The sequence below is a fragment of the Peromyscus californicus genome, unplaced genomic scaffold (genome assembly GCF_007827085.1).
Source record: "Peromyscus californicus insignis strain IS unplaced genomic scaffold, ASM782708v3 Scaffold_7__1_contigs__length_154581171, whole genome shotgun sequence".
NCBI lineage: Eukaryota > Metazoa > Chordata > Mammalia > Rodentia > Cricetidae > Peromyscus > Peromyscus californicus.
Window position 1 is genome coordinate 15,008,873 of NW_026294595.1, and position 26,340 is coordinate 15,035,212.

General features: G+C 54.5%; 1 protein-coding gene across 8 annotated transcripts; it reads left to right on the plus strand.

Moving 5' to 3' along the window:
- Grin1 (glutamate ionotropic receptor NMDA type subunit 1) lies at positions 1 to 26,291 on the plus strand. Of its 8 annotated transcripts, none has more exons than XM_052723227.1 (21): positions 2 to 486; positions 1,866 to 2,000; positions 4,358 to 4,534; positions 6,630 to 6,692; positions 7,495 to 7,595; positions 11,854 to 11,975; positions 12,056 to 12,230; positions 14,824 to 14,968; positions 15,066 to 15,149; positions 18,756 to 18,897; positions 18,978 to 19,105; positions 19,374 to 19,538; positions 19,614 to 19,732; positions 19,860 to 19,972; positions 20,046 to 20,194; positions 20,302 to 20,459; positions 20,627 to 20,788; positions 21,304 to 21,413; positions 21,506 to 21,651; positions 22,915 to 23,025; positions 24,984 to 26,291. In XM_052723227.1, exons 1-21 carry the CDS (start codon positions 229 to 231, stop codon positions 25,098 to 25,100), a joined length of 2,880 nt encoding a protein of 959 aa, XP_052579187.1. In that variant the 5' UTR covers positions 2 to 228; the 3' UTR covers positions 25,101 to 26,291. The 8 variants fall into 8 exon arrangements, with proteins under 8 accessions (XP_052579191.1, XP_052579187.1, XP_052579188.1 ...); XM_052723228.1 differs by having other exon boundaries at positions 25,348 to 26,291; XM_052723231.1 differs by lacking the exon at positions 22,915 to 23,025 and having other exon boundaries at positions 1 to 486.
- The last annotated feature ends 49 nt before the right edge of the window (positions 26,292 to 26,340 follow it).

Below are 26,340 nucleotides of genomic sequence, written 5' to 3' on the forward strand. Positions count from 1 at the left end.
GCAGCGTCGGGACCAGTCGCTCAGCCCGCGCCGCTGTCCTTTCCGCTCTTCCGCGCGGGTGTTCGAGCAGCGCCAAACACGCTTCAGCACCTCGGACAGCGTCCGCCGCGCTCGCCCCGGGCTCCTGGAGGACCCGCGGGTGCTTGACCGCTTGGGCGGCCCGCGGGTCGTACGCCCGGGTCGTCGCACTCGCGCCACCCGGAACCAGGCCCGCCGCGCCCGGAGCTCATGAGCACCATGCACCTGCTGACATTCGCCCTGCTTTTTTCCTGCTCCTTCGCCCGCGCCGCCTGCGACCCCAAGATCGTCAACATCGGCGCGGTGCTGAGCACGCGCAAGCACGAGCAGATGTTCCGCGAGGCCGTGAACCAGGCCAATAAGCGACACGGCTCTTGGAAGATCCAGCTCAACGCCACCTCTGTCACCCACAAGCCTAACGCCATACAGATGGCCCTGTCAGTGTGTGAGGACCTCATCTCCAGCCAGGTGACCACTACTTCCCCTTTCTCCTGTTCCTCCACCGTCCACCCCACTGTCCCAGTTTCATTCCATCCTTCCCTGGTCCTTCTCAGTCTCCTTACCAGACCACTCCAAGCCAACTGGCACCTGGAGAGGCCTGGAACGAACATCTGTGTCTGTCGGTTCCCGCAGATGGTCACCTGCCACCTGGACTGGTCCTCAGACGACCATGTGTGCTGCCATGTGACTATCATTAGCGATTTGTCCCATCCAGTCAGTGTGGGTCCAGACATTCTGGGCACAAATGGAGGAGCACTTCAGTGCACTGACGGGATGAGGCCTGGGGCCATCTTTGTTTCTTTCCTTACCCCTCTTCCCTTCCCCCATTCATGAGTCTGCAATGGATGGCCCAGGTGCCAGAGCAAGCAGGCTCTGCAGGGGTGGGAGCGAGGATTGCGCATGCCAGAGACACCAAGGCACAGTGTGGGAGCCTGGCTCAGTGTGCTGCAGGGGAGGACATGTTGCTGTTGGCGCTGTCCGCCCCTGGCTGAGCTGGTTGCTGAATTCCAATGAAGCCACATGAGGGTCACTGCAATGCACCAATTTATGTAAGAGGAGGGCAGGAAAGGGGCCATGGCTGTGGATACATGCCATGCTGCATCCATGAACATGTCTGCTCACACACATGTACCTGAACATGGCACTAGCACACAGTGCATCTCAACACGACACAATCAACTGCACATGCTCACTCACACACATTTGCACATCCATGGATACACTGCTTTGTATGTTCAATGCACATAGCAACCCTGATTCCATCATGATAGACATATATAAACACAGACATGTTGATGCACATATTGCATACATGTTCCAGTGTGTGCTCATACATGTCCCAGCATGCTCCAGGTGCTCACGAACACCTACATAGTCACATGCATGCCTACATACACTAATATGACCTAAAGGGTGCAGGCTGGATGTCATGGTGAGGGGATTAAGAACCAGTCCTCACATCTTAGAATGTAGAGGCCATGCCAGAGTTTTGCTCAGAAACTTGCCCCCTCCTCACTTCACAAGAGGTGAGCCCTGGTCAGAGACGACTGGCTGAGCAAGGATCTGCCATCTGTGTGTGTGCATGTGTGTGCGTGCGTGTGTGTGTGTGTGTGTGCACGCACACGTGTGTTGTCTTCATTCCTAGCGTCTTGCTCAGTGCTGCTCCCTCTCCACAGTGGGTTTATCACAGAGCATTGAGGTTTGGCTCACTTTCCTGTCTCTTGATGCTTGCACCATGTGCACAGACGGCACCACTTGGACCTGCTGGTCCAGCTCTTCTGGGTCTCCAACCCTCGTATAACGTCCACTCCACCGCGTGGAGCTGACTCTGTCTCCTGTACCCACAGGTCTACGCCATCCTCGTTAGTCACCCACCAACCCCCAACGACCACTTCACCCCCACGCCCGTCTCCTACACAGCTGGCTTCTACAGAATCCCCGTCCTGGGACTGACGACCCGAATGTCCATCTACTCTGACAAGGTAAGCCTGATCACCAGACTCGGACCCAATTATCTTTTATCCCCATGGTCAGTTCCAGGAAGCTCCAGGGCCACATGTAGCTGAGCCAGGTGGATTGGCACTGGGCATTGGATACAGGTGGGGTGGGATGCTTAGATCACGGGCTGCCCTTGAGGGACCTTAAGTAACACACTCACACATAACCACACATACATACCTCACACTGAATCACATAGATATTGGTACACAAGTTACCCATACCCAAGCACACTGACATGCATGCCTATGACAACTCAGTCACATACATGTTCATATGTGTTCATACATATTAACATGCATACTCAGGTCCCATGTGCTCATGTGTCCATACTCTCACACAGTCCCACACACACTGTCACACAACACTAGCATCCTTAACCCCCCACAACTTGCATAGTCACAAATGCTCAAATAGTCACGGGTACTCAGACTGGTTCCTGATGACAGTGGACAAGAGCAATCACATCCCCTTTGGGTAGGAGAGGACTTCGTGGGCTAGAAAAGGGGGTAACGGAGCTTCCTAGAACAAGCGGGCTTTGGATGCAGCAGGGAAAGAGTTGGAGAGAAATTTCCAGGAGAAGCAGCTGTCCAGATTGAGAAGTACTCACGGTAGAAAGGGATGTCGTGGACCCCAACCTTGCCAACTGGAGTGCACATAGGAGGTGGGAGACAGGGTGGACAGACAGGTAGCTCGTGGCCGGAGACTCATGTCTCAGGGACCAAAGGATCTCAGCTCAGCATTCTGCAGATCTCTTGTGGCCCAGAGGCTGGGATAGCCTCCATCCAATTGGGCCCAACAGCTGAACAGTGGCTACTGAGTTGTAGAAAACACAGCCCAGAGACCCAGGGAACTTGTTCTAGGTCATATAACCTTTAATATTTTTTTTTTGTGTGATTTTGTGAGGACCTATCAACAAGAATGTAATCCAGCTACCCAGTGGCCTAACAGGTTCCAGAACCTGCTCCCCATATCCTGTAGACTCAAGAAGCCTGTAGACATCCAGGAGACACTTGGGGACAACCAGCTGGTGCCTGGACTCAGCCAGAGGGCTAGTAGGCTGAGCAGTGGGCCTCCAGGTCTCCACATGCCCTCCAGAGTCTTCCTGCCCAGAGCCTATAGTCCCTGAAGAAGTTGCCTTAAAGCAGGGAGACTGGTCATTCAGGCCCAAGCACATGGTGGGTCTGCCCTTCAGCGAGAAAAAAAGGATCCAGAGTGGGGGTCTTGTAGAGAGCCCCAGAGGGAGGGGACCAGACTGAGATCAAGGACCTTACATACCAAGGCACTGTGGAGAGCCCCAGAGGGAGGGGACCAGACTGAGATCAAGGACCGTCTGGACCAAGGCACCTAAGCCACCCTTCCCATGCTGTGAGGAACAGGCACTCATCCTATGCCTCCTGGCCGTTTTTCCTCTGGAATACTTTACCCCCATGTGTAAAAGAGAGGAGTGACTAGAAGAAGCAAAGTAACCAGGGACAAAAGCCTGGGAGGCCCCAGTCACTGGACCAACCTAGGGACTGACCACAGGCCAACTCAGTCCTGTGTGTGGCCAGCAGTGGGGCCAAACATCACAGCCACCTTCTGGTCCCTGGTGGTCCCAACTCAAAGTCAGCCCTCTGTGCATCACACAAACCAGCAAGACCACTCAGAGCCGATATGCAGCACCAACTGTGACGCAACCTGCCTGCAGTCAGTGGCAGAGGTAGTGAACATTCTTTCACTCCAAAGCACTGTCCCTGGATACTGAGAGGGAATTCAAAACAAAACCAAACCCTAACCTGGAAGCCTCAGAGGACCAAGAGCAGTGTGAGTCACAGGGACATGGAAGAAGCCATCTTCACTCAGATAGACATAGACAGTCCTTGGCAGCTAGAGTATTTCGAGCAGCAAAGCAACCAGGAAGCCACAGCCTCTGGGTTCTGGGGAAGAAATATTTGACTCCGAGAAAAATGACTTACTAGGAAATGTAGTTGTTATCTTCTTACCTCTGCCTTGGATAGAACCCAGAGCTCTATTTGCAGTAAGCAAATGATGTACCCCTGAGCTGTACCTTAGCCCAAAATACAGTTATTGATATGGGGGAGGAGAGCACCATGAGGTCTTGGAGAAGTTTCTATGGTCAGCTTTTCTAGGGAAGAGCTGGTGGGGGAGTGGCAGTCACCCTAGGAACAGAGACTCTTCATCCATGACAGGGTGCTGCTGGGAAAATACCAAACCTCTCCTCTCACAGTAGATGCTGCAGGGGAAGGGAAAGGCAGATGGGCGAGAGGGTCCCCATCAATGGGAGAGGGAAAAGCCAACGTGTTCTGGACCTGCCTCAGCCTCCCGGTCCTACCCACAGAGCATCCACCTGAGCTTCCTGCGCACGGTGCCGCCCTACTCCCACCAGTCCAGCGTCTGGTTTGAGATGATGCGCGTCTACAACTGGAACCATATCATTCTGTTAGTCAGCGATGACCACGAGGGCCGGGCGGCGCAGAAGCGCCTGGAGACGTTGCTGGAGGAGCGTGAGTCCAAGGTGAGGCCCTGGCCCTGGAGAGGTCCTCGTTGAGCAGGAGCAGGCGGGCCATGCCATGTCTGTGGCTCCTTGTGAACACTCTCTCTCCATCCTGCATGCTCAGCACCACTGCGTCTGGCGGCGCCCGCCCCGGCCTGTCCTCGGCTCATTTCACTTGCTTTTGCCATTAGTCGAAATCTCCTTCGTGTCAGTCCCTGCTGCGCGAGGGCTGGACCACCTGGAGCTCTGCAAACACCCCCGTCCCGCCCCCCACTAGTTCAGGCCTCTCTAACCCCAGCTGAGGCCCAATCAGATTCAAGGATCGCTCAGCCACTCCCTGCCAGATACCGAGTCCCACGCAACCTCTCAGGAACACCCTCTACAGAGGGTGATCCACCCCAACATGTCTCCTCCCCAGAGCACCGGGATCCTCTATCTACTGGGATACAATCCATGTGCTCACAGAGGCCTTATCCTTCTAAAAGCCTGCTGCCTCGTGGCTGCCCGTGGCCCTAAGTGAAGCCCCATTCATCTGCAAGCAGGCTTACACTGTGCCCCGCCCTCCCCATCCCCCGCCCACCTCAGAGCTGAGCTCTCATCCCCCAAGGGACTATGTAGACATTGATCCCAGGATACCATACACTCCCATCTCAGCCTGGCCTCCAATCTGTGGAACTGCCAGAGACCAGAGCCAGGATTTGGGGTGGGGGGTCAAAGTGACCCCTATGCCCTTCCTCGCCAATGCCCATGGTCAGCCTAATAAAGATCTGGCCCCTGACCCCACCTCAGTCCCAGGGCCCAGAGCACCAAGAACCAGGTGGTGCTTTTCAGGTAGCAGAGAGGAGGAGGCCCAGGCTGGGGAGGGACCCCAAAAGGCAGATGGGGGAGGGAGATGGGTGGGAGCATGTTCTGCCTGCAAAATCATAGCTGGCCTCATCATATTTAGCACCAACCATTGTCCCCCACACCCAAGATGCCGTAGGCCTCTGGAGGGAGTAGAGGGCATGGGCTGGGGTGGGGGCATTGAGGCTAGAAACAGGCCCAGAGTGAATCCTTTATGGCAGTCCATTGAGTCTGGGAAGGAGGGCTGGTTATTGGCACCAAGGGCTCCCCACCTCTCTGAAGACAGAGTCCCACTGTCAGCATCCGGCAGGTCCCTTCATACTTCTGCCATGTCTGTCATAGCCACACAGACCACCACCAACATGCTCACATGCTCATCAGCCTTATCCCTGCACACCCAACTACCTGCTCACACACTCGAAAGCACATACACAATGTCATTCCATTCTTGGATATTTTAGTGGTGTCCCACACCTTTTTGAAAGACAGACCTCACTTCTCTCCATGTACCTCTGCACTGCCCAAGGGGATCACATACAAGTGCTTCCTCTGTGTACCTGCTCAGCTTTACTTGTAACTACACACTTAAACACACACACACACACACACACACACACACACACACACACACACACACACACACGTCCAATAGACCATACTGCCCTTCCATTACAGACTGTCATAGATTTACCTTCTGTGAAGGTGACAGGAGCATATCACCCCTGCAGGCATTTATATACACATCCAGTCACACCCATTCTCAGACACAAATGTGGGCATTTGGGTGTGAGCATATCAGTTAGTGACAAGAGGACACCTTGGTCTCCAGAGAGCAGGAGGGAGAATAGGGGGGAGGGGGTGGGAGGGTCACGGGCACAGGGCCCCGCAAGCTGCTCCCCTTTCACCTAGGACTGATGCGGGTGGGGGTGGGTACTGCTGGGGCCACACAGGTGCATGACAGGGGAGGGGGTGGCAGGCGGGACCCCTTAAGGGTGGTGTGGACAGGGCTACCCTCTCTCCCGAAAGTGACTGCTTCCAAGAGTACAGCTCCATGGCAGGGAGCCTCCGTGGCCCCTGCGCCTGTATCCCCTCCACCCTCAGCTCCACTCCAGCCCCCAGCCCCACCCCGGGTCTCGGTGTTTGCGAGCTCCAGGTACGTGCCCGTCTGCAGACGTGCCGAGGAGGTGGTGTGATTGCTTTAGCGCCGTCATTTTCAACCGTTTATAATCTTCTTCTGTGTCTGCATATTTTCTCTGTGCACATTATTCATCAGAGTAAAAAAAGGAACTATGAAAACCTCGACCAACTGTCCTATGACAACAAGCGCGGACCCAAGGTATATATGCATGGACGTGCACGCCACCCACCGACTAGCGAGTCCCGGCCTGCGGTGCCTCAGCCACTGGGTGCTATCTGGCCCCACCGCGCCGAGCCGAGCCGCAGGCCTGAGTAGTGAGAAGAGACAGGTGGTGAGGCAGGCAGCAGTCAGGCAGGAGAGGGCAGGGGTGGGCGGTGTGGGTGCCCATGACCCACCCGCCGAGACCCTGGCCTGCATCCTCAAGACAAGCACGGCCACAAGGAGGCGCTGCTCTGGGAAGTGCATGCGAATCTCCAGGTCCGCCAGGGTTTCCTAGTGGAACCCCGGGAGGGAGCCTGCCCACCTGGTCACTTCAGAGTCTGGGCCGCTCCTAGAGGAGCAAGAGGAATCAGGTCTGAGCTGAGCTCTCCCAAGGTTTTGGAAAAGTCAGCCCCATCTCTGTTCCCAGTTGCATTCCAAAACTTTTCTATTTCCTGTCCGCTGCACGTCTCTTTCTGAGTCTCGGTCCACTTCAGCTTGCATGCTCAGTGCAAAAGTGAGGACAGGAGTGAGATGGAAAGAGAGACCTGGAGCAGGCATAAGGAGAGACGAGCAGAGCGTGAGTACAGGACGTCAAGCAGGCTGAAGAAGCAAGGACAGGCAGCAAGGACAGGCCGACGAGGAGTGAGGAGGCAGGTGCGCAGTGCAGGTGGCAAGGACAGGCCAGGGCAGCTCTAGCTAAGCTGCCTCGGGGTTCCTAGCAGCTTTGGCCCCACTCTTGCCACTGAGGCACAATGTTCCCTTTCCCAGCTACCTGCTAATGCTCCTGCTCACACCACAGGCCGAGAAGGTGCTGCAGTTTGACCCAGGAACCAAGAATGTGACGGCTCTGCTGATGGAGGCACGGGAACTGGAGGCCAGGGTCATCATCCTTTCTGCAAGGTGAGTAGGCTGGGTCCCTCATCACACCATCGTGGTTCTGCCTGAGGCACAAGTCCAACATCTGGGGTACCACTGAGCAAAATGAGCTTCAATTAAAAAAAATCTTCACCAAGGAGAGCTGTACTCCACCCCACCATCGTCCTACTCACCTGGTAGCCTAGGCAACTCCTCATCCTCTGTTCATCTCCTGGGATTCTCACCTTTCACAGTCACATTGGACCATTTGCCCTAAGTGGAGCTTTGGGGGTTGGAGATACAATGCTAGGAAGCAGGGAGACTGGGACACATGGCTAGGTAAATATCCTGAGGGCTGAGGACAGAGAAGGAGCCCACAAAATGATATGCAGCTCTTCAGGTGAGCCTGAGGTCCAAAACCAGTGATGGAGAAAAACAGGCTGGTCCTGCACAGGGCCCACCTCCCAACCCACTTCAATATTGTGAAAGAGTACACAGTAAACTCGCCCTGTTTGTGAACAACTAGTTTTTCCTGTAAAGGGAGAGACATGGAAAGGAAGAATGGGAAGGGTAGGGTGGCAGCCCAATGACAACAGGGAGGTCCAGATGGACCTAGTCCACAGTCAGAGCTCCAACAGAGTGGAGAAAAAAACCATTATGACATTCAGCTTGGAGGAAAGTACCCCAAACCCTGCTGCCCTGCTGGCAGGAAAGGACCAACCACGTTCAGGCACAGGATAGATGTCTACGTGTAGATTCAGTCAACAAACTCTGTGCACACAGCCTGAGACACACCACTCACTGACCACAGGTTGCAGAGTGTGGCAACCAGGACTTAGCCTGGAAAGCAAACCATTTCTTCTCTCAGATGGCAGGGCTGGGAAGCTGCCTCACTCTGAGGGTGATAGCAGTCAGCTGTTGGCACTGAATGATAGCCTCAGCTTCACCAACTCCTCCAGAAGCATCAGCAGCGAGCAGCTGCCAATTGGCTCACTACCACCACACACACACTGTGGCAGGCACGTAATAGTGCAGAGACACACTGCAGAGTCATGGACCATTGCCTTTATTTGCTATTCATCTAGCTCAGTGGTTCTCAACCTTCCTAATGTTGCTTTTATATAGCTCCTTGTGTTGTGGTGACCCCCAACCAGGAAATTATTTCATTGCTACTTCATAACTGTAATTTTGCTACTGTTGTGATTTGTAATGTGAATATCTGATATGCAGGATATCTGATACACAACCCCCCAAAAAAAGGGGGTCATAACCCATAAGTTGAGAACCACTGAGTCTAACTGCATACTTTGGGGTGAGGGATGGTCCAGGGCTTCTAGTGAATGGATTAGAAATACATCCATATAGGGTTAGGGCTGTTGCTCAGTTGATAGAGCATTTACCTAGCATGAACAGTGCCCTGGGTCCAATCTTCAGCACCAAATAAAGCTAAGTACAATGGTGCACACCTGTGATCCTGGCACTCGGGAGGCAGGAGGATCAAGAGCTCAAGATCATTCTCAACTACTTGGCAAGTTCAAAGCCAGCTCCAGCTGCATGAGACCCTATCAGAGGGAGAAAGGGAGGATGGGGTGGAGGGAGGGAAGGAGTAGGGGAAATAGAAATGTGCCCCGAAAAGGGAGCCAAGAAGGAAAAGTCCCTTGGAAGGCAAGCCCAGCCCAGGATACCCAAGGAAAGCCCTGCTCAGGAAAAGGCCCACCACACCTTCCTATTTTCTGATTGTTTTTACTTCTCATCGTAGGGCTTGATCGAGATTTGCTCAAGTTGGATAAAAGAACGTTCAGGGTGGTGGGCAAATGAATATACACAGCAGTCAGGCAAGAAGGCTTTCTTAAAGTCAAGGCTACTTAAGGAAGCCATTCTCTTAAAACATACCTGTTCAACTATCAGGCTCTTTTGTAACGGACAAAGCCAGGCAGTGCTGCTCGGTTTATGCATTATAATGAGGGTGAACAGGACACAAGGCCGAGAACAACCTTTTGTAAATCCCACCACACCCAGGCTCAGCAGAGAACACTTACTTGCACTTCATGGCCAATAATTTCCAGTAACACCCACTGCAGCCGAAGGGAGTCTCCCCTTTGGTTGGACACAGGGTGAGAAGGGCCTCTCCATGCTGAGTACCCGAGGGTTAAAGACAGGCTTGCCAGACAGCAAAGAAGGCAGCGGAAGAAGGATTATGGTGGAAAGGGGTCCTAACACGAGTAAGGGCTGTGTGAACACCACCCATTAGCACACTGAGCACACAGCACACATACACACAGCATTCACATAGGAACAGGTCCACATTGGCATGCACCGTATTCACGCCATTTATACCCTTGTGCCTCACCGCATGTCACACACATACTGAGTTAGAGCCACAGTTTAGATGTTTTTAAACCCTGAAGAACCTGTGGAACCTCAAGCTTGCATATGTTAAGTGAGTGAGACTCCACTGCTGAGCAACTACTCAGCCCTCATCACGTGTCGGCTCCTTTCACAATAGAGGTTAAGCCGTTTTGCAGACTTCATTAAACTGACCTTATTATTTGGTCAATTGTTTATCGGATACACAAAATTCACTTCCATAACCATTCATTTTTATTTTCCTCACGTTGTCTTTATTGGCATCGCCATTTCCACAAAACGGTCTTATGAGGTTTGACGGGTTGATCAGACCTTTTTGTCCTCAGCCATTTCACTGATCACAATCATTCCACCAAATGACATCGTGTAGATCTGTGTTGGGGAGATGGGGTTCTCTGTTCGATTTGGTGGGTGTAGCTGTCCATGCCCCTTGACATGTGTGGCGCTGGGTGACCTCTTCCATGTTCGGGACACAGCACCTCTGTCATACCTTCTCTCGTTTTGTTTGTTTTGTTTGGAGATGGGGTCTCTCTATGTTCTTGAACTTGCTGTGTAGACCAGGCTGGCCTTGATCTTGTGAAGATCCGCCTGCTTCTGCCTCTCAAGTTGTGGGAGTAAAGGCATATGCCACCACATTTGGCTCTGGCATATATTCTTGCTGAGGCACTGCCTAGATGTTCTTAGTGTTGCCTACATTCACCAACAGCATCATCATGTGGGGCATTTCTTTTGGTTAAAATCACTGAGAAAGTTGGGAGCAAGATTCTCAGGAGAGTGGGCGTGATCTTGGTTATGAATCAGCTGGTATAAATAAACCCAATAAGGAAGGGCTGGAGAGATGGCCCTGTGTTTGCAGAGCATCCAGGTTCAGTTCTCCGCAACCACAGTGACTCACAACCATCCCAAACTCCAATTCCAGGGGATCCGACACCATCTTCTGACTGCCCCAGGCACTAGGCATTTGTTTGGTGCACATACATGCATGGAGACTAATACACATAAAAATAAGTTTAAAATAAAATATTAGAAAGAAAAATAACCCAATATCAGGTTATCACTTGGCTTCACTGTACCTATAAACATGCACTGGAGAAGCAAAGTGCCAGTCATGGCTGGGCTTTAAATGGAAGCGTGTAACGGGGCAGGATGAGGAGAGGACCCTTAGTGCTACTGGAGCCCCAGAAGACCTCAGGGTCATTGTTACGACTAGGGAGACCCAGCCTCAGGAGACTAGGTCCCCTGTTTTTCACTGTCCGCAGGAATTACTTATGAGGACACCTCAAGCACTAAGGACCATATGTCCCTGCAAGGTGAGGCTTGTCCTGGTGGCCCTGGCCTTGGATGTCAAGGGACATACTTAATGTGATAATGTGAGAGGAGCCTCTCTTCTGTCCAATCATATCTTCAGGATGCTCAGCTCAGCAACTAGGGCACTGGATCCTACTGGCATTGCCTCAACCCAGAACCCTCGCCTTGTCGTTTCACACCTTTGAAGGTCCACCAGACCTGTGGCTTGCCTAGAGCTGACTGGTTCACACGTTCCTGAGTGGACTGTCCAGGCACAGATCCTACTCTGCCACTTACCACTATTGTGTCTTGGTTTCCTCCCTGATCCAAACGCTTTCCCCTTAAAGATGCTGAGATGGTTCCGGGAAAGCATTTGGAGCACAGAGCAAGTGCCAAACAGTGAGCCATCATTATCCGAGTTCAGAAAGTCATCTTGTACCCTATTCCTGCCTCCTAAAGGGAGGAGGCCGGTAACTGAAAACTGGAAAGGCCCTGGTCCAGCCTCATCGCCTGTGCAGACCTCCCGGCCTGACAGCAGGAATGGTGGTGGGCGTAGGCACGCTCCCTCGGAGCGTGCGAGAGGGAGATACTGTGGTCCGGGGATAGGGAGAGCTGGAGTCCTGGCTCGTCACCCGGGTCTGCCCCACAGCGAGGACGACGCTGCCACCGTGTACCGCGCAGCCGCGATGCTGAACATGACGGGCTCTGGGTACGTGTGGCTGGTGGGGGAGCGCGAGATCTCGGGGAACGCCCTGCGTTACGCCCCAGACGGTGAGTGCTGGGCTGTGGGGTCGCCTGGGGCTGAAGGCCTGACCAGTCTCTAAGCCGCCGCCGCCGGGTTGGTCGCGCAGGCATCATCGGACTGCAGCTCATCAACGGTAAAAACGAGTCAGCGCACATCAGCGACGCCGTGGGCGTGGTGGCGCAGGCAGTTCACGAGCTGCTGGAGAAGGAGAACATCACCGACCCACCGCGGGGCTGCGTGGGCAACACCAACATCTGGAAGACAGGACCGCTGTTCAAGAGGTGGGCGGGGCTGCCTTCAGTAGGTGGGAGGAGTCATCCCTTAGGAGGTGGGAAGGGCTGGGGTTTTTTGTTTCATTTTCTTTTCTTTTTCTTTCTTTCTTTTTTTTTGGGGGGGGTATTTGTTTTTGTTTTTTGTTTGGTTGGTTTGGTTTTGGTTTTTCGAGACAAGGTTTCTCTGTGTAACCCTGAATGTCCTGGATCTCACTCTGTAGATCAGGCTGGCCTCGAAACTCCTAGATCCGCCTGCCTCTGGCACCCAAGTGCTGGGACTAAAGGCTTGAGCCACCATCGCCCCAGCAGAAGGGTTGTTCTTTTTTTTTTAAGAATTTTTTTTCATTCATTTTATACACCAATCAAAGATCCCCTTCTCCCCTCCTCCCGCCTTCCCTCCCAACCATCCCCCACTCCCTCCCACGAGAAGGCAAGGCCTCCCATGTGGAGGCACATTCAGTAGAGGCAAGTCCAAGCCCTTCCCCCTGCCTCAAGGCTGCACGAGGTGTCCCATCATAGGTAGTGGGCTCCAAAAGTCCCCTCATGCACCAAGGATGAATTCTAATCCCACCGCCAGGGGGCCTCCCAAGCAGATCAAGCTACACAACTGTCTCACCATGCAAAGGGCCTAGTCCAGTCTCATGTAGGCTCCACAGCCATTGATCCAACTTTCATAAGTTCCCTCCAAACTCAGAAGGACAAACATGGTATGTACCCACTCATAAGTGGATACTAGATATAAAGCAAAGGGTAATCAGGCAACAACCCACAACTCCAGAGAAGCTAACTAACAGGGAAGACCCAAAGAGGGATGCATGGACTGCCCTGGGAAGGGGAAATAGATGAAATCTCCATGAGTAAACTGGGGATGAGGGGTGGGCAATGGAGGATCGGGGACAGAGGATGAGAGCATAAGGGAATGGGATGGTTGATCTGGAACGGGGATGGAGAGAGAAAGCAATGAAAGAGATACCATGATAGAGGGAGATATCTTGGGGTTAGAGAGAAACCTGGTGCTAGGGAGGTTGCCAGGAATCCCCAAGGATGATCCAGCTTGGACTATTAGAAATAGTGGAGAGGGTGCTTGAACTGAACTGGCTTACCCCAGTGATCAGACTGGTGAATACCCTAACAGTCATCACAGAGCTTTTCTCCAAAGACTGATGGAAGCAGATGCAGAGATCCACAGCCAATCACTAGACAGAGCTCCAGGAATCCAGTCAGAGAGAGAGAAGAGGGATTCTTTTTTTTTTTTTTTTTTTTTTTCAGTGATCAGAAGGGTTTGGTTCGTTTTTGTTTTATTTTGAGACAGGGTTTCTCTATGTAGCCCGGCTGGCCTGGAATTCTCTATGAAGACTAGGCTGATCTCAAACTAAGAGACTGTCCTGCCTGAGAAGAGGGATTCTGTGAGCAAGTGCATCAAGATCATGATGGGGAAACCTGCAGGGACAACCAAACCAAGCTAGAAGGGTTGTTCTTAAGCAGTGGTTCACTCTTCCAGGAGTGGCCTACCCGGGTTTTTGTTTGTTTGTTTTTTCGAGATAGTTTCCTCTGTATATTCTTAGCTGTCCTGGAACTCATTTTTGTAGATCAGGCTGGCCTCGAACTCACAGACATCCAACTGCCTCTGCCTCTCAAGTGCTGGGACTAAAGGTGAGCGCCACCACTGCCTGGCTTCCAGCTGTTCTTATCTAGGACATACTATGGTTAGTCACCTCCATCGCCTGTCCACATTCCTAGCACCACATTCTGTCTTTACTCTGATAATCATCCCTTTCCCCACAAGTGCCCGTTTTTCTATTGTCACTGAAGTTGTGGCTGCCTCCCCTTCTCCACCTCAGCCTGCCCACACCGAAGATTTTACCTCGCTCCCCACAGTGCCTTGTGCCCTAGAAGGATGCTCTTGCTTGCAGATGGGGCCTGGGACCCTCTAAGGACCCAGAAATTCAGAGCAGACATCCGTGGACAATAAAAGATTCAAGGTTGACCAAAGGAATGGCGGCAGAACTTAACCCTGGAGCCACTGTCCACGGTGCCTACCACAGGTTCCCATGCATCAGTGTAGTTAAAGGGGCTGCACACACGTGCAGACAGACCAGTGAATGCACACAGAAACTCAAAGAAGAACACGACATGTCTATGTCACAAGCACACTCGCAGGGGTGACCCCTACATTTAGGTTGCATACACACAAGTTCACTGATACGTTCCAGTGAGCAAGCAAACAGCCAGGTAAGCCAATCAGTGGCTAGAACTAGGAGCAAGTTCGATCTACTCCCACCTTTGATGGCAAGAGGGTCTGAAGTCCTCTGGGCTTCTGCCTCCCCTGTAAAACCAGGATGGTGGCTCTGACAATCATATGTCCTAATCCAGGGAAGCCCTTAACATGGGGTCTGGCATCCAAGACCCACTCAGGTGCTGTAGCTGTGCTGTCCATCTGGTGCTGGGAGGCACGCACCATGTTGTCCACTCAGTGTGAGGAACTACCATCTGCTGATCTTTCCTTTCTTAAGACCAGGGCAGAAGGGGCGGGAGCTGGGACTTCTCAGAAGCCAATCAGAACAGGTGCTCTTGGTAAGCCTAAGCCATGCTCTCTTCCCAGGGTACTGATGTCTTCCAAGTATGCGGATGGAGTGACTGGCCGTGTGGAATTTAATGAGGATGGGGACCGGAAGTTTGCCAACTATAGTATCATGAACCTGCAGAACCGAAAGCTGGTGCAAGTGGGCATCTACAATGGCACCCACGTAGGTGGGGGTCATGAGGGGGTGGGGGCTGGGGCCTTAGGGTCCTGGGGCCAAGACCCCTGCGTGGCCACCCTCCATCTCATACTCCCACCCCCAGGTCATCCCAAACGACAGGAAGATCATCTGGCCAGGGGGAGAGACAGAGAAGCCTCGAGGATACCAGATGTCCACGAGATTAAAGGTGGGGGACCCTGTTGAAATACTCCAGCATTCCCATCCCCAACACTTCATCTGCTCCTTCAGGCCAGGAGGAAAGGGGGTGAGGTCACAGAACACACATAAAGGAAGTGGAGACACGTTTGCTGGCAGCTGGCTCTGGCACACATGGCAGAGGAAGCAGAAGCGCAGGTGGCCGAGAAGCAGCATTTTCTACCCAGCAGGCTCTCTCTGGCACTTTATCCTGTCCCAGCTCCAGCTAAGTCTGAGGAAGAGCTGATTAGTGGGGGCAGAGGGACAGTGGGTGGGTACTCTGGGCCCGAGTGTAGAGTTCAGCTTAGAACTCAACGCTCTTGAGTGTCCAGTTTCTTCCTGGGCTCCCAGGAACCCCATTCTTGAGCTGACATCCTCCCTTATAGCCTCTTCTCAGCCTGATTTACACATTCCCTGGGTTCATCCATGGACCCTTCCCTCTGCCTAAGGACCATCCTGAGAGTTCCTCTTCCTGTTGAGCCACACCACATGGAGCTCTGATACCATACTCCACCAAAGGCAGGATCTAAAGTGCCACGTGCCTAGCCAGCCTTCTCTCAGTGTCATCAAATAGCTCAGTCCTGCTAACTTTCTGAGCTCACCTCTGCAACCTGGGGCCCATGGTCTCACTTGGTGAGTGCCTGCCCCCATTCCTCACAGGACAGTCAGTGTGTCTCCTTGCAGAGCCAATGTGGTATCTCTTTGCAGTTCAGGCACCTGATGTTGAAAAGTCTGAAAGCACTGGGTGGTGATGCATGCCTTTAATCCCAGCACTCGGGAGGCAGAGGCAGGCGGATCTCTATGAGTTCAAGGCCAACCTGGTCTATGCAGCTAGTTCCAGGACAACCAAGGCTATACAAAGAAACCCTGTCTCAAAAAACAAAAACAACAACAACAAAAACAAAAACAAAAAACAAAAACAAACGCTGAGCCAAACATTACTAACCAAGGGGACCCATCAAGATGCAGATGGCTATTAGCCATGTTTCTGGGCTCCCTGATTTCTTACATTTGTTACATTTTATTTTATGTGTATGAGTGTTTTGCCTGTATGTATGTATGTATGTATGTATGTATGTGTAACATATATATATGTGTGTGTGTGTGTGTGTGTGTGTGTGTGTGTGTGTGTGTGTGTGTGTGCCGTATGTCTGGTGCCCTCAGGGCAGAAGAAAACGCAGGATCCCCGTAATAGGAATGGATGGTTGTAAGCCACTATGTGGGGGTAAGAATAGAACTTGAGTCTTCTGTAAGAACTTCAGGCACTCCTAACTGCTGGGACACTTGTCCTGCTCCCTCACTGTAAGTTTTTGACATGTCTGTATACTAGGAAAAAGAATATGGTCACGTCTCCTTCTCTTGACTCCTCCTTCTCAAGACTCCCAGCTTAGTGTTCCTCCTCCTCTGCCTGTCACCACGCCTGGCCTTGCTGTCCAGTTCTTCCTGGGCTGCCTACCCCTCTGCTTCCACATCTCACAGAGGCCCTCAGCAACCAACTGTGTTCCACTCCAGCATCCCCTAGACTTGTACCTGTCCCCCAACTCCCAGACTGTGGGTCCTAAGAGGACAGGGAGGGAAGAGTGTCACAGCTGAGGTCTGGCCTGAAGAGGCAGCCTGAAAGAGGAGCATTAACTAGGCATGGTGGGCATGCCTTTAAACCCAGCACTTTGGAGGTAGATGAAAGAGAATCAGGAGGGCTGGAGAGATGGCTCAGCCGTCAAGAACACTGACTGCTCTTCCCGAGGTCCTGAGTTCAGTTCCCAGCAACCACATGGTGGCTCACAGCCGTCTACAATGAGATCTAGTGCCCTCTTCTGGCCTGCAGACATACATACAGACATTACACTGTATATATAATAAATAAATAAATCTTTAAAAAAAAAAGAAAGAGAGAATCAGGAGTTCAGAGTTATTCTCAGCTACATAGCAAGAGGCCAGCCTGGACTATATTAGGCCCTTTCTTTAAAAAAAAAATCTGCCGGGCAGTGGTGGCGCACGCCTTTAATCCCAGCACTCAGGAGGCAGAGCCAGGCGGATCTCTGTGAGTTCAAGGCCAGCCTGGACTACCAAGTGAGTTCCAGGAAAGGCGCAAAGCTACACAGAGAAACCCTGTCTCGAAAAACCAAAAAAAAAAAAAAAAAAAAAATCTGGAATTGGGAGGATATGCCTTTAATTACAGTATTTAGGATTCAGAGTCAGGCGGATCTCTGAGTTCAAGGCCACCATGGTCTACCCAGTGATTCCACATCAGCTATGGGGATTGGTAAATAGCCCAATCAGTAGCATGAATTTGGATTGCAGCACCCATGTAAAAAGTCTGGGCATGGCTGCACACTGTAATTATTGTAACCTTGTCATTAGTGAAAGAAAGGGCAGGGACAGGCAGAGCCCCGGAGCTTGCTGACCAACCAGCCTAGCCAATTACTGTTCTCCAGGGTTAGGGAAGAAAACTTGTCTCAGAATATAATAAAACAACAACAACAACAACAATAACAACAACAATAATAATAATAGTGGAGCTGGGGAGATTGCTGAGTGGTTTAGAGCACTGGCTGATCTTCCAGAGGACCCAGGTTCAAGTCTCAGTACTCAGTATCTTTATGGCAGCTCACAACCATCTGTAACTGCAGTTCGAGGGGATCCAATGTTTTTTCTGGTCTCTGTGGGCACTGTATGCACCTGGAGCACAGACATATGCCAGCAAAACACCCATACACATAAAATACAAATAAGTCTTTAAAATAAAAAGGGGGCTGGAAAGATAGCCTCTCAGAGGTTAAGAGCATGGGCTGCTCTTCCAGAGGACCCATCACCACATGGCAGTTCACAACCTTCTGTAACTCCAGTTCCAGGGGATCTGATGCCTCCTTCTGATTTCTGTAGGTGGGCTCTTGCATGTAAACACTCACATACACATATATACACTCAGGTGCACACACACATAAAATAAAATAAAACAAAGTAAAATAAAATAAAATAAAAAATGCTTAAATAATAATAATAATTAAAAGATAGACAGTGATAGAGAAAGACACCTGACATTGGCCCCTGGCCTCCATGAGCACTTGCACACATACATGAACACACAGGAACACATGCATAAATCTAGACATACCTTAAAAAGTAATTTTTTTTAAAAGATAAGGGTCAAAGACTGAAGGCTACATGCCAGTGGAGGCCAGGGTGGCTCTGGCAAGGACACAGAGTTTCTCCTCTCTGACTGGTCAGAGATCGTGCCCGGTACACACAGCAGTTACTACACAGTGATACTCAGATGAGTGATGTATAGGACCTGAGGAAAGGGGGCCACAGGAAGAGGACAGAACTGCAGGAGGCACTTCTGATGAGTCAGGGTGGATGGCTGGGGAAGTCTGTGCCCCCTTCAGCACCTCTCAGACCCAAGGGCAGCAGGCAGGCAATGCTAACCATGTCAGAAAACCAGTGGGGAGGCCCCAGGCTTGGAACAGGGCCTGGGTGTGGGATTTTCCAGAGCACCGGAGGAGAGGTGGAGAAGAGGAGCTGCTGTGTGCTAAGAGGAGGACAGCACCTGGGCAGAGCCAAGGGCAGGCGGCCCAGGCTGGTTCTTGTCTTCCCCCAGATAGTGACAATCCACCAAGAGCCCTTTGTGTACGTCAAGCCCACACTGAGTGACGGGACATGTAAAGAGGAGTTCACGGTCAACGGTGACCCCGTCAAGAAGGTGATCTGCACAGGACCTAATGATACATCGCCAGGCAGCCGTGAGTGCTGGGCAGGGTGTGGTAGGGTACCGGGCGATGAAATCAGGAACCCACTGTCACTGTTCCCTATCTGCCCACAGCACGCCACACGGTGCCTCAGTGCTGCTACGGCTTCTGCATCGACCTGCTCATCAAGTTGGCACGGACCATGAACTTTACCTATGAGGTGCACCTGGTGGCAGACGGCAAGTTTGGCACACAGGAGCGGGTATGGAGTGGATGGCAGGGGCAGGGCCTGGAGGAAGGGGCTGGAGGGAGGGTCCTGTAGGCTGAGATGGATTAATTGGAAAGTCTATGGGTTGGGTAGAGCCTTTTTAGGAGGGGCCTGGTTGGCTGGGGCTGGGCTTTAGAGGTGAGCTAGATGTGGAGCAGGAGACGTACCCCCCCACGTGGTAGGACCAGGATGGTGTAGGGGTTCTTGTTCTCGGAACCATACCCACCATGTCTGCAGCCCCGCTGGCTCTGTCACTTTGCAGGTGAACAACAGTAATAAAAAAGAGTGGAATGGGATGATGGGGGAGCTCCTCAGTGGCCAAGCGGACATGATTGTGGCACCACTGACCATCAACAATGAGCGTGCGCAGTACATAGAGTTCTCCAAGCCCTTCAAGTACCAGGGCCTGACCATTCTGGTCAAGAAGGTAGGCAGGGATCAGGTGGGGACAGGGTGGGGGCATGGAGGACCCAGGCAACACTGACTCCATGATCACCTGCAGGAGATCCCCCGGAGCACACTGGACTCATTTATGCAGCCCTTCCAGAGCACGCTATGGTTGCTAGTGGGTCTGTCAGTGCACGTGGTGGCTGTGATGTTGTACCTGCTGGACCGCTTCAGGTGAGCGCCGTGCAGAGAGCTGGACCTTTCCATCTGTAGGGTGGGCAGAACTGGGCAGGGCTGGGCAGATCTGCCTCTCCTGTCCTCTCTCCCGCTCTCTCTCCCACCTTCCCTTTGCACTCTGCAGTCCATTTGGCCGGTTCAAAGTGAACAGTGAGGAGGAGGAGGAGGATGCACTGACCCTGTCCTCTGCCATGTGGTTCTCCTGGGGTGTCCTGCTCAACTCTGGCATTGGGGAAGGTGAGATTAAGCCGAGATCCTGCCTGGCCGCATCCCCTGCTTTGTGGGAACTGACCCAAGTCTCTGCCCACAGGTGCCCCCCGAAGCTTCTCCGCACGGATCCTAGGCATGGTGTGGGCTGGTTTTGCCATGATCATCGTGGCTTCCTATACTGCCAACCTGGCAGCCTTTCTGGTGTTGGACCGGCCTGAGGAGCGTATCACCGGCATCAATGACCCGAGGGTGAGGCCCCTGGGCTTCGGGGGAGGGTCAAGAAGAATGTTGAGAGGAGATTTTTTTCCTGGTGGGGTCTGGGGAGCAGCCATGAGCTGAGGTCTCTGTCCCTGCAGCTCAGAAACCCCTCAGACAAGTTCATCTATGCAACTGTAAAGCAGAGTTCTGTGGACATCTACTTCCGGAGGCAGGTGGAGTTGAGCACCATGTACCGACACATGGAAAAACACAACTATGAGAGCGCGGCGGAGGCCATCCAGGCCGTGCGGGACAAGTGAGCAAACAGACAAAGGCCACCCTGGCTGGGTGGGACAGTGAAGGGACAGGCAAAGGGGAATCCACTCACACAGGGAACACACAGGAAGAGTGTCTTACTGCAGTGTGAGCAGGGTGGGGTGAGCAGGCTCTGTGGGGCTCCTTTGACTCGACCTCTGCTGGCAGCAAGCTCCATGCCTTCATCTGGGACTCAGCGGTGCTGGAGTTCGAGGCTTCCCAGAAATGTGACCTGGTGACCACGGGGGAGCTGTTCTTCCGCTCAGGCTTTGGAATTGGCATGCGCAAGGACAGCCCCTGGAAGCAGAATGTTTCCCTGTCCATACTCAAGTGAGTCTGCCCTGTGCTGGACATCTCCTCTCCCTTCTCCACTGTGCTCTCAGGGTAGACCTTGTCCCTAGTGCCCCAGTGGCAACACACCAACCTGCTTTACACCAGGCCAACAGCTGTTCAACAGACGCTGATGGCATCTGGTCCAGCTGCCTTAAAGGATACTCCACCCAAAGCAACATCAGCCCCATGGGAGAACCTTCTCACTCCAACCCCCAAAGCCCCACTCAGACTATTCTGTCCCACAGTACTGGCTCCCCGTGAGCCCTGCCCATTCCCAGTCCTCCCCCTTGAATGCCCGTCCATTCCCAGTCCTCCCCCTTGAATGCCCGTCCGTTCCCAGTCCTCCCCCTTGAATGCCCGTCCATTCCCAGTCCTCCCCCTTGAATGCCCGTCCGTTCCCAGTCCTCCCCCTTGAATGCCCGTCCGTTCCCAGTCCTCCCCCTTGAATGCCCGTCCGTTCCCAGCCCCACGCCTGCTGCCAGCCCTGCCTTCCTCTCTCCTTCCCTACCCAGGTCCCACGAGAATGGCTTCATGGAAGATCTGGATAAGACATGGGTTCGGTATCAGGAGTGTGACTCCCGAAGCAATGCTCCTGCGACTCTCACATTTGAGAACATGGCAGGTGGGCCTTCCATGCTGCCTGGATACTGGGATGGATTCTCTAGGGGCTACAGCCTCTGGGCAGCCTGCTGAGGCTCTGGGTACTTCACACAGGGGTCTTCATGCTGGTGGCTGGAGGCATCGTGGCTGGGATCTTCCTGATTTTCATCGAGATCGCCTACAAGCGACACAAGGATGCCCGTAGGAAGCAGATGCAGCTGGCCTTTGCAGCAGTGAACGTGTGGAGGAAGAACCTGCAGGTAGGACAGGCCACCCTCCGAGGCCTGGCGTCCAGGGCCCCGCCAGGCCACGGCCCTACTCTATCCCTACAGGCCGTGGCACTGGCTCTGGCTCATGGGCAGGACTGGTGCTAGGAGCCATGGCCAGGGGCAGTGGTGAGTGTTCCCAAGACACAGGGGCAGCACAGGCAGGAGCTGCCTGCAGGTGGCCACCCACTGCCAAGCTGGGCCAAGGGAGGCCATGCACCCTGCTCCAAGCTTCTGCCTGGCCCCTCTGTTTCCAGAGCCACCCACTGGCACCCAATCCATAGGAAGGCAAACAGGCAGGGTAAGACAAGGGCCCACCCGTGTGTAGCACGTGATCTGAGATGCATTTGGCCCTCTACCATCCAAGCTCCTTTGATACCCCTTCCGGAGACCCCTTTTCTTACTGTGTCCAGCTCTGTGACTCCAATCTAAATGGGGCTGATCTGCCTCTCCCTGGTGCCTCGGGCCACGTCCATGTGGATTTGTGGCTAGCTGCATGCGGGATGGTCAGAACCCACCAGGGAAAAGGGCAGGGTGGGCAGTGAGGTTCATGCAGGCCTGAAGACTAGTGGCCAATGGCCAAGTTCCGACTCACTTGTCTCTTCTCTTTCTCTGGGTGTCTTGCTGGAGCTGTGTCCTGAGCTGACATTGACACTGCAATGAGGGGTGTGGGGGGACAGGGCTATTGGAGCCCCCACATCTCTCATCCACCCATTCTTGCTTTTGGCCCTACAGGTCCCCTGGGGACCTGGCCACAGCTGTCCAGGGCCATGCTGGCCATCAGACTCCAGGCCAGTGCCCCCGGATCTGCCTCTGTCTATCACTCCAATTCCAACCGGACACCTCCTTGGGTCCTTGGCCCCGTCCTGGTGTGTGCCTTTTGGGGTCAGCAGCCTCTGAACAGAAGGGCTGGTGTGGCCTGAGAGGAAGCTCTTCCTGTCCTCAGGGGCTCCTCCTCCTCAGGATGCCTCTAAGCCAGGGCCACCCAGGAGCCAGGGAGCCAGGCGGACATCCCAGGAAGAGTGCCAGCAGGACCCCCAAGCCCAGCCCCAGCACAAGCAAGGACAGGCTCAACCCCGGGCAGAAGAGGCCACTCTCGAAAGTCTGGCTGTTGGTCGGTCTGTTCAGCACAGTGAGGCAGGCAGGATTCAGGGCCTGAGTGGCCGGCCAGGCCTGGCAGCGGCCCCCAAGGAGCAGGCAAGGGCAGGAGTGGCCGCCATCCTTAGCCATCTAATCACTTATACATATTCATTTTAGGATAGAAAGAGTGGTAGAGCAGAGCCCGACCCTAAAAAGAAAGCCACATTTAGGGCTATCACCTCCACCCTGGCCTCCAGCTTCAAGAGACGTAGGTCCTCCAAAGACACGGTAAGGGGGAAGCACCCCAGTCCCGCGTCTCTGACTCCTCCCTTGCCCCATGTCTGTCTCCCTCTCCCTCACCATCCCACCCCTGCCCCCCCCCCCCCCGCCTCCAACCCTGGCCGTCTGTGCCGATGCCCCGAGTCAGTCCTTCACCCACCCTCCACCCATACAAGGGTGCTGTCCTTTAGAACTCTCCGGAACTCTCCCCGAGCCCTCACTGGTCCTCAGCTTCCCCATGTGTCTCCACGTTAGTCCGCCCACCTCTCTCCCCATGCCATGACCCACACACCATCTGGAAGCCGTGTCATGTTGTTGGTCAGTCAGTCAGCCTCACCATCTCTCCGGGCTACCCAGACCCTGGGAACTAGAGCAGCCCTGTCCCAGGTTGTCCCTGCCAGGAGGCCACACCACGTCTGTTTCATCCCTGTTTCTCTTGCCTCCGCAAGGGGCTCGATGCCCTCATTCTTGACCTGCAACAGCTCTGGAGGGTGTAGCCGTGGTGTCCCATCCCGTCCGTCTGTCTGGCCGCTGGCCCCGCCCCCCAGACACCTGTCTCACCTGTCTCACCAGAGCCATGCGTGTTGCATCTTCCATGTGGTCTCTGTGTGGGCCGGGGGCTGGGGGCTGGGCCTGGGTCCATCTGGGTGGACGGCTGGGGCCTAGCGTTGGCACTGACCCTTGGTCACAGGGAAGACTGTCAGGTGGGGAGTGGGGTGGGGCCAGGCTGAACAGGTCCCTGATGGAGGTGTGGCCGCATCGCCCAGGTGGTCTGAAAGTCCCAGGCCTGAGCGCCCAGGGCAACCCTGACGTCCTCAGAGGGAGGCCGAGGAAAGGGAGGCTAAGACCAGTGCTTCAGCTCAGACCCCCAAGCACTGCCACAAGGCCACTGTCAGAGCCAGAAGCCCTGTGCCCTGCCTTGGGCATCATGCCACTGCACCAGAAATGCATACTCAGAAGAAAGTCCTCCAAAGGATCCCCATTTTGCCAGTCACCCTGGTCCTAGGCAGCTACCCTCTAGCCTCCAGGAAGCCCCTCTAACCAGTGGGCAGTGTCACCACCAGGGGCTTGTGTCCCATGAAGAATCTGGATGTGTAGTTATTGCACCCTATGCCCAGGAAGGAAGGCAGGTACACAGACAGGATTGGGTACAGAGCAATCCAAGTTCCAGGCTGAAACTACTAGAGTGCTCCAGAGAGACCCATGAGGCCCGGCTGCTCAGTTCTCTGAGGGCCTTGTACAGCAAGAGTGGTCGGAGCGTGAGGGTCTGTGGGCTGCACCAACTTGAGGCTCCAGGAGCTGGTGCAGACACAGTCTCCGGGGTCCCCCAGACCAGGGAAAGTGGGCACGGCCCATGCTACAAGACCTGAGCCAGGATCCCCACAAGGGGGCGCAGGGGAGGGAGAGCAGGGCTGAGGGCGCTGTGGGCTGGAACTTGTGTGGGAAGCGAAATCTGACAGAGAAGAGAATCTGTACTTTCGGGGCCAGGTGGCCACAGTGGGGAGAGTACAAAATTCCTGCAGGGGGCAGGCCATTTTCAGAGGGCGTCACTCAGTCTTGGGGCCCCATCTGGAGCTGGCCAGGTACAGCTCAGAGATCTACACGGTTCCTTTCTGGGCACTTGTTCTCAGTTCAATCTTTACCTGAGCCTCCCTGGGCACCAGGGACCCGTTCTTCCGGGCCATCTGAAGCTGGCCCCACCCTGCAGGGTTGACCTCTGGGCATTGCCACTGTGGGCAGGGTGGGGGAGGGTAACCCAGCTCCCACCCTGTCTCTGGGGCTGGGTGCTGTTCAGAGGGCGGCCTGGGTGGGGGCTCCTTTGGGTGGGGTGGGGTCGGTCCAGCTGCTGAGATCCTCTGCCCCTGTCCTGTGGCCGGTCCGGGCCAGGGCAGCACTGGGCGCTCAGGGCTGGGATCCCTGGTGGCCGGCGGGGCCAGCAGGTATTGATTGTTGGTTCTTATTTATAGAGCACCGGGGGTGGACGCGGCGCTTTGCAAAACCAAAAAGACACAGTGCTGCCGCGACGCGCTATTGAGAGGGAGGAGGGCCAGCTGCAGCTGTGTTCCCGTCATAGGGAGAGCTGAGACGCCCCGCCCGCCCTCCTCTGCCCCTCCCCCGCAGACAGACAGACAGACGCACGGGACAGCGGCCTGGCCCACGCAGAACCCCGGAGCACGACGGGGTCGGGGGAGGAGCACCCCCAGCCTCCCCCAGGCCGTGCCCGCCTGCCCGCCGGTCGGCCGGCTGGCCGGTCCACCCTGTCCCGGCCCCGCGCGTGCCCCCGACGTCGGAGCTAACGGGCCGCCTTGTCTGTGTATTTCTATTTTACAGCAGTACCATCCCACTGATATCACGGGCCCGCTCAACCTCTCAGATCCCTCGGTCAGCACCGTGGTGTGAGGCCCCCGGAGGCGCCCACCTGCCCAGTTAGCCCGGCCAAGGACACTGATGAGTCCTGCTGCTCGGGAAGGCCTGAGGGAAGCCCACCCGCCCCAGAGACTGCCCACCCTGGGCCTCCGGTCCGCCTGCCCTGCTGCCTGGCGGGCAGCCCCTGCAGGACCAAGGTGCGGACCAGAGCGGCTGAGGATGGGCCAGAGCTGAGCCGGCTGGGCAGGGCCACAGGGCGCTCCGGCAGAGGCAGGGCCCTGGGGTCTCTGAGCAGTGGGGTGAGGGGCCTAAGTGGCCCCGGTCGGAGAGGTCTGGAGCAGAAATGGCAGCCCCATCCTTCCTCCAGCCACCACCCTAAGCTAGAGTGGGGGCCCATGGCCCCAGCTGGCTAGGTCACCCACCCACCCCTCCTCCAGCGCCTGCTCTCTGCAATCTGAGTTCCACCTCTCTCCTGCTGCACCACCCTCCCATGACCCTTCCCCACTCCATTCGCAGGGCTGGCCCTGACCTTTCCCAGAGTCAGCCCTCACTGCCCTACTGGCAGCGCTTCCCAGGGGTGCTCTCTGGCTCCCAGCTGTCTACGGCTCCAGACTCCAAGAAGGCTGAGCCTTCTCTTCTGCCTGCAGCCACAATAGGCTTCCTCAGACGCTGGCTCGCAACGAGCCCCGCACCTTGGGCACCAAGGAGCGCCATTGGCCTCCCATTCGGGTGTCACTCACCCACCACCTTGTACATGACCAGCTCTCCCAGTGTCTAAGCGCGTGCCTTCCCCGTGCCACTAGTGCGTAGCCGCGCACTGCCCCTCTGCCCCAGGGACACCGGGCGCGCACAGCTACCCCTAACCCCGGTATTCAGTGGTGATGCCTAAAGGAATGTCAGAAAAATTCCGGTTTTTTGTCTATTGTTGACGCCTACAGGGAGTTTGAAGGGAGGCCA